The 6,978-nt window shown below is 43.1% G+C and overlaps 1 gene segment (V, D, J or C); it reads right to left on the bottom strand.

Annotated features, from left to right (window-relative positions):
* Positions 1 to 424: 424 nt before the first annotated feature.
* On the bottom strand, positions 425 to 1,379 carry LOC121103217. The segment is given in 2 exon segments: positions 425 to 1,086; positions 1,198 to 1,379. Coding segments are annotated over 2 exon segments (345 nt in total).
* Between the last annotated feature and the right edge of the window lie 5,599 nt (positions 1,380 to 6,978).

The raw sequence follows: 6,978 nt of genomic DNA, 5'->3' as shown, positions 1-6,978 counted from the left end.
CCCATCTGACTAAAGGAATTTAGGCAGGGCACCTGCTCCCAGAGAAGAGAGCTTGCACCACAGACAACTACACTAGGATGTGAACTAGGTGAAGTAGACAGGAAGAGACCCAACAAGGCCTGTTTGGTCAAAGTCCTCTGTGTACCACTGTTTTCCAGTGGCCCCACACACATTGGTCTACCATTTAGTCTCCTTCCTCTGTCTGTGAATTGCATTTCATTGCATTAAGCCCTGGACCCCTGCCTTCTTTTCCTTAGTTCAGAAAAATATATATACCCCATTTTGCCTGAGTGTCTTTGGAATTTCCATGTCTGTGTAGATTTCCAATTGGTACACTATTAAATTTGATTACCTACTATTTAACTTCGTCATGGCCAATTTGATTCTTAGTCCAGCTAAAAAAGCCTTGAGATGGACAGAGCATTCCTGATCCTAACAGTAGTAAAGGAGACAAACAGGAAGGGAAGAATGCTATTTTTCCTTTAAAACTATGTATTATTGTTAATGTTCCTAGTCCCTGGGGCATGTGTAGTTGCACTCTATTCCCTCACCTGCTTGTGCTCCTGGGACATCTGTACTGTCTTAGGCAACAGCATAATCTGTATGTTTTTCCTCTCTCCTCAAGGACAAGTCTCCCCAGAGGACGCTCCCCTACAGAAGCCACCACAGAAGCTTCTCAGAAAGAGATGATCAGACACAGGATCTATGGGTCCAGAGGTTTTCATCTCACTTGTTATCTGAGACCCTGTGAAGAATGGGAGCTGCTCCCCCCACCATGAGCCGTAGCTCAGAAATAGTCAGCCTTGTCCTCAGGCTGCAGCCTGGAGATGAGCAGAACCCCTGCATTGGCCAAGACATCTTTGGAGTCAGAGAAGCAGCTGGGGACCCCAGAGCCCTGGTTCTTTATTGAGTCTGAAAAGAAGCTCAAGAGATAACGGGGATGGCTCCCAGGTTTCTGCTGGTACCAGGCTACAAGATTGGTACCAACACTGATGCCACAGCTCAGGGTGCAGGTGAGTCTGGCTGTTGCTCCCAGAGATACAGAGAGGGAGGGTGGCTGGGTCAGCACAGGCTGGGACAGGGAACCTGCAAACACAGACACTTGTGAGTGATGGGACTAGATGAAAAAAATCTCAAAATGCTAAGCAAGAGAAGAGTCATTTGGGGCCAACCCGTGTCCCTGAGGTCTGTCCCTACCTGTCCAGTGAGACCAGAGCACAAGAAGGAGAGGTGTCCAGGCCATGGTAGCAGAGCCCCTGGTCTCCACACCTGACTGGGCTGTCCCAGGCCTCCTTTTCTCCTCCACCCTCTGCCACAGGAGGAACTGTCCATGCAAATGTGGTCCACCCAGTGACTGTCCAGCCCCTCCCTGAGCCCTGCTGCTGGACCTCAGCTCACACCACACACTGAGGAGGATGGGGGTTGGCTTCAACCCCTGGGGAAGCCCTGGGAGGAAGCACCTGTTGAAACCACATGTAGGTCCTGAGCAGAGGGCAACAACCAAGCAGCTGGAACCACAGCTCTGGTCTCACACATGTGGCTCAGACATGTTCCCACAGTGGCTCCTCCTAAACAGAGGGCACACATCTTACTCTTGCCCAAACCTGAGAGCCCAGCTGGTTTCTTCAGCTCACCAGGTCACTATGTCTATTCACACATCCATGGTCGAATTTCTAGTCATGATGATTCCAATACACTCTACATTATTATTTTAATATCTCATTCCTGGGAGGAGTCCCCATCTTTGGGAGATGCAAGTATGTACATCAATGATAACTTAATGTTCTTTCTCCCCACAGAAGATATGGCAAATATCTTATCTCTTCACTGGTATGTGATTTTGCTATTAATTTATTTTTTTACATAATTTTTGCATTAAAATAAGAGTTCCCCATGGAGGGAGTTAAGATGGTGGAGAAGTAGGGGTGCCCTTTTTCAGCTGGTCCCCTGAGCTAAGCTGGATAGGTACCAGACCATCCTGAACATCCACGGAATTAGCCTGAGACACAGGAAGATACATCTGGATCTCTACAAATGAACATCTCCAGCGATGAGTATTGAGGTACGAAGTGGGGAGCCATGAAACCGTGCACAGATAATGGAAGATAAATGGAAGGGGGAGGGAGCAGCTGCGTTCAGGCACCGGGAGGTGGTAGCTACCTGCACTGGGGAGCGGGTGGACTCTCAGACCGGCACCCACGAGAGAGCAGACTGAGACCATGAACCGGGGAATGCGCGCCACCAGTCTGAAAACCAGAGCTCCAGAGTGCGTGTGAACCATGCTGAAATGGAGCTCTGGAGCTCCAGAGCGCACGGGGGGGTGCTGGCAACTGGCGGTGTTAGAAACACAAAGGACAGAGACACGCTGGCCCTGGAAGTGAGGACTGGGACGCCGGCTGTGGGGCACACATCCCAGGACACTGCAAGGTTGAACAGCACCAACAGAAACAGAGTTAAAGTGGCAAGAACACCAGTGGAGAGCAGTCTGCGATCCCTCTGTTCTGAGACAGAGGCTGGGATTCAGCTAATGCTGCTCAGATCCTCAGAAGAGGCACAGCAAACCACCAGGGAAAGCCGCAAGAGAACAAAAGCCTGGAAATACCAGCTCACAGTGTGCCCATCCCCATCCCCCCTCGCAGAAGACATGGAGACTCTATCCAAACAGGGTTGCCTGAATATTGGCGCGGAGGCCCCTCCCCAGCGTCAGGCTGAAAAATCAAGCCCACATCCCTAAGGTCCCTATGAAACAAGAGCACGCTGCATGGGTCCTGGTCAATAATTTGGGCTCTGGACAACCCACAACATCTCCTCATCAGAGCGACGAGAAGGAGAAATCCCCCCACCAGCAAAGAAAAGAAAATGAATCTGTGGCCTCTGCCACAGAACTAATGAATATGGATATAATAAAATTATCAGAAATGGAGTTCAGAGTAACAATGGTCAAGATGATCTGTAGACTTGAAAAAGTATTAATGAAAATGTTAATGAGAATATAAAGATCTCTAAGGGCAGAAATGAGAGTGAATCTGGCAGAAATTAAAAATTCTATGAATCAAATGCAATCAAAACTAGATGCTCTGATGGCCAGGGTGAATGAGGCAGAAGAACGGATCGGCGTGGAGAATGAGTTAGTAGAAGAAAAGCTAAGACAAACTCGGCTCAAAAATCCAATCTCAAGAATGTAGGTTATGGGAGATTACTGACTCAATGAAGCGTTCCAATGTCAGAATCATTGGCATCCCCAAGGGGTGGAGAAAAACAGGAGTCAGGAAGAGATATTTGAACAAATTGTAGCTGAAAACCTCCCTAATCTAGCAAAGGAAACAAGCACTCATGTCCAAGAGGCAGAGGACCCCTCCCAAGCTCAACCACGAAAAACCTCGCCACGTCATGTCATAGTGCAATTCGCAAATATACATCCAAGGATACAAGTAAGCGTCCAGGGCAAAGAAATTTCTCACGTACCAAGGCAAAGATATCAGAATTATGTCAGACCTGTCTACACAGACCTGGAATGAGAAAAAGGGTTGGGGGCATTTTAAATCTCTTTCAGAGAAAATAATCCAGCCAAGGATCTTTTATCCAACAAGGCTGTCATTCAGAATTGACAGAGAGTAAAGACCTTCCAGAATCACCAGTCATTGACCAATTTCGTAACCAAGAAACCAGCCTACAGGAGATATTAATGGGGTTCTATGAAACTAAAAAGGCCCCAAGAGTGATACAGAACAGAAAGTCACAATCTATAGAGACAAAGACTTTACTGGCAACATGGCATCATTAAAATCATATCTCTCAATAATCAGTCTCAATGTAAATGGCCTAAATGCTCCCATAAAACACCACAGGGTTGCAGAATGGATAAAAAGACATGACCCACCCATTTGCTGTGTACAGGAGACTCATTTTGAACCTGAAGATACATCCAGACTGAAAGTAAAGGGACGGAATACCATCTTTCATGCCAATGGACATCAAAAGAAAGCTGAGGTAGCAATTCTCATATCAGAAAGGTTGGATTTTAAACTAAAGACTATAGTTAGAGATACAGAAGGGCACTATATTATTCTGAAAGAATGTATCCAACAAGTGGATATGACAATTATAAATATTTATGCCCCCAACAGGAGAGCAGCAAGATACAAGAGCCATCTCTTAACCAGAATAAAGAGACATATAGAAAACATACGTTAATAGTAGGGGACCTCAACACCCCACTATCAGAAATAGACAGAGCACCAGAGCAGAAAACCAGCAAAGAAACAAGAGCTTTGAATGCCATACTCGATGAGTTGGACCTCATAGATATATATAGAACAGTATGCCCAAGAACCAAAGAATACTCATTCTATTCTAATGCCCATGGAATATTCTCAAGAATAGACCATGTTCTGGGACACAAAACAGGTCTCAACTGATATCAAAAGACTGAAATTATTCCCTGCATATTCTCAGACCACAATGCTTTGAAATTGGAGCTCAAACGCAAGGAAAAATTTGGAAGAAACTCAAACACTTGGAGACTAAGAACAACCCTGCTCAAGAATGATTCAATAAACCAGGAAATCAAAATCAATTTAAACAATTTATGGAGACCAAGGAGAATGAAAACACAATGGTCCAAAACCTATGGGACTCTGCAAAGGCATACCTAAGGGGAAAATACATAGCCATCCAAGCCTCACTCAAAAGAATAGAAAAATCTAAAATGCAGTTTTTATATTCTCACCTCAAGAAGCTGGAACAGCAACAGAGGAAGAGGCCTAATCCACGCATGAGAAAGCAGTCAATCAAGATTAGAGCAGAGATCAATGAATTAGAAACCAAAAGCACAGTAGAGCAGATCAACAGAACTAGAAGCTGGTTCTTTGAAAGAACAAATAAATAGACAAGCCACTGGCAAGACTTATCCAAAAGAATAGAGACAGGACCCAAATTAATAACATTATGAATGAAAAGGGAGAGGTCACACCAACACCAATGAAATTGGAAGGATTATTAGAAACTTTTATCAACAGCTTTATGCCAATAAATTAAGCAATTTGGAAGAGATGGAGGACTTCCTGGAAACCTATAAATTACCAAGACTGAAACAGGAAGAAATTGATTTTTTAAACAGGCCAATTAATAATGAAAAGATTGAAACAGTGATTACAAACCTTCCAAAAAACAAATCCCCAGGACCTGATGGATTCCCTGGGGATTTCTACAAAACATTCAAATAAGAAATAATACCTAACCTCCTAAAGCTATTTCAAAAAATAGAAACAGAAGGAAAGCTACCAAATCCATTCTATGAGGTCAATATTACCTTGATCCCTGAACCAGGCAAAGACCCCATCAAAAAGGAGAATTATAGACCGATTTCGCTAAAGAATATGGACGCCAAAATTCTCAACAAGATCCTAGCTAATAGAATCCAACAGTACATTAAAAGGTTTATCCATCTTGACCAAGTGGGATTCATCCCTGGGATGCAAGGGTGGTTCAACATTCACAAATCTATCAGTGTCATAGATTTTATCAATAAGAAAAAAGCCAAAAATCATATGACTCTCTCAATAGATGCAGAAAAAGCATTTGACAAAATACAGCATCCTTTCCTGATTAAAACCATTCAGAGTGTAGGGATAGAGGGTACATTCCTCAATCTCATAAAAACCATCTATGAAAACCCTACAGCAAATATCACACCCAATGGGGAAAAGCTGGAAGCCTTTTCCTTAAGATCAGGAACACGACAAGGATGCCCACTCTCACCATTGTAATTCAACATAGTACTAGAAGTCCTTGCAACAGCAATCAGACGACAAAAAGCGATCAAAGGTATCCAAATTGGCTAAGAAGAAGTCAAACAGTCTCTCTTTGCAGATGACATGATACTCAATATGGAAAACCCAAAAGAATCCACTCCCAAACTATTAGAAATTATAGAGCAATTCAGTATTGTGGTGGGATATAAAATCAATGCTCAGAAATCAGTTGCATTTCTATACACGAATAATGAGACTGAAGAAAGAGCAATTAGGGAATCCATCCCATTTACAATAGCACCAAAAATCGTACGTTATCTTGGAATTAACTTAACCAGAGACGTAAAGGATCTATATTCTAGAAGCTACAAATCACTCTTGAAAGACATTGAAGAAAAAGACACAAAAAGATGGAGAAATATTCCATGCTCATGGATCGGAAGAATTAACATAGTTAAAATGTCCATGCTACCCAGAGCAATCTACACTTTCAATGGTATCCCGATCAAAATACCAATGACATTTGTCAAAGAACTGGAACAAACAGCCCTTAAATTTGTGTGGAACCAGAAAAGGCCCTGAATCGCCAAGGAAATGTTGAAAAGGAAAAACAAAGCTTTGGGTATCAGAATGCCGGATTTGAAGCTGTACTACAAAGCTGTGATCACAAAGACAGCATGGTACTGGCACAAAAACAGACACATAGACCAATGGAACAGAATAGAGAACCCAGAAATGAGCCCTCAGCTCTTTGGGCAACTAATCTTTGATAAAGCAGGAAAGAACATCCAGTGGAAAAATGACAGTCTCTTCAATAAATGGTGCTGGGAAAATTGGACAGCTACATGCAAAAGAATAAAACTTGACCACTCTCACACCATACACAAAGATAAACTCTAAATGGATGAAAGACCTCGGTATGAGACAGTAATCCATCAAAATCCTAGAGAAGAGCATAGGCAGCAACCTCTATGACATTGGCCACAGCAACCTTTTTCATGACGCATCTCCAAAGGCAAGAGAAACAAAAGATAAAATGAACTCGTGGGACTTCCTCAAGATAAAAATCTTCTGCACAGCCAAGGAAACAGTCAAAAAAACTAAGAGGCAGCCCACTGAATGGGAGAAGATATTTGCAAATGACACTACAGATAAAAGACTGGTATCCAAGATCTACAAAGAACTTCTCAAACTCAATACACAAGAAACAAATAAACAAATCATA

The sequence above is a fragment of the Ursus maritimus genome, unplaced genomic scaffold (genome assembly GCF_017311325.1).
Source record: "Ursus maritimus isolate PB19 unplaced genomic scaffold, ASM1731132v1 scaffold_178, whole genome shotgun sequence".
NCBI classification, from domain to species: domain Eukaryota; kingdom Metazoa; phylum Chordata; class Mammalia; order Carnivora; family Ursidae; genus Ursus; species Ursus maritimus.
Note: the sequence above shows the minus strand (reverse complement) of the source record. Positions and strands in the feature narration are given on the sequence as shown.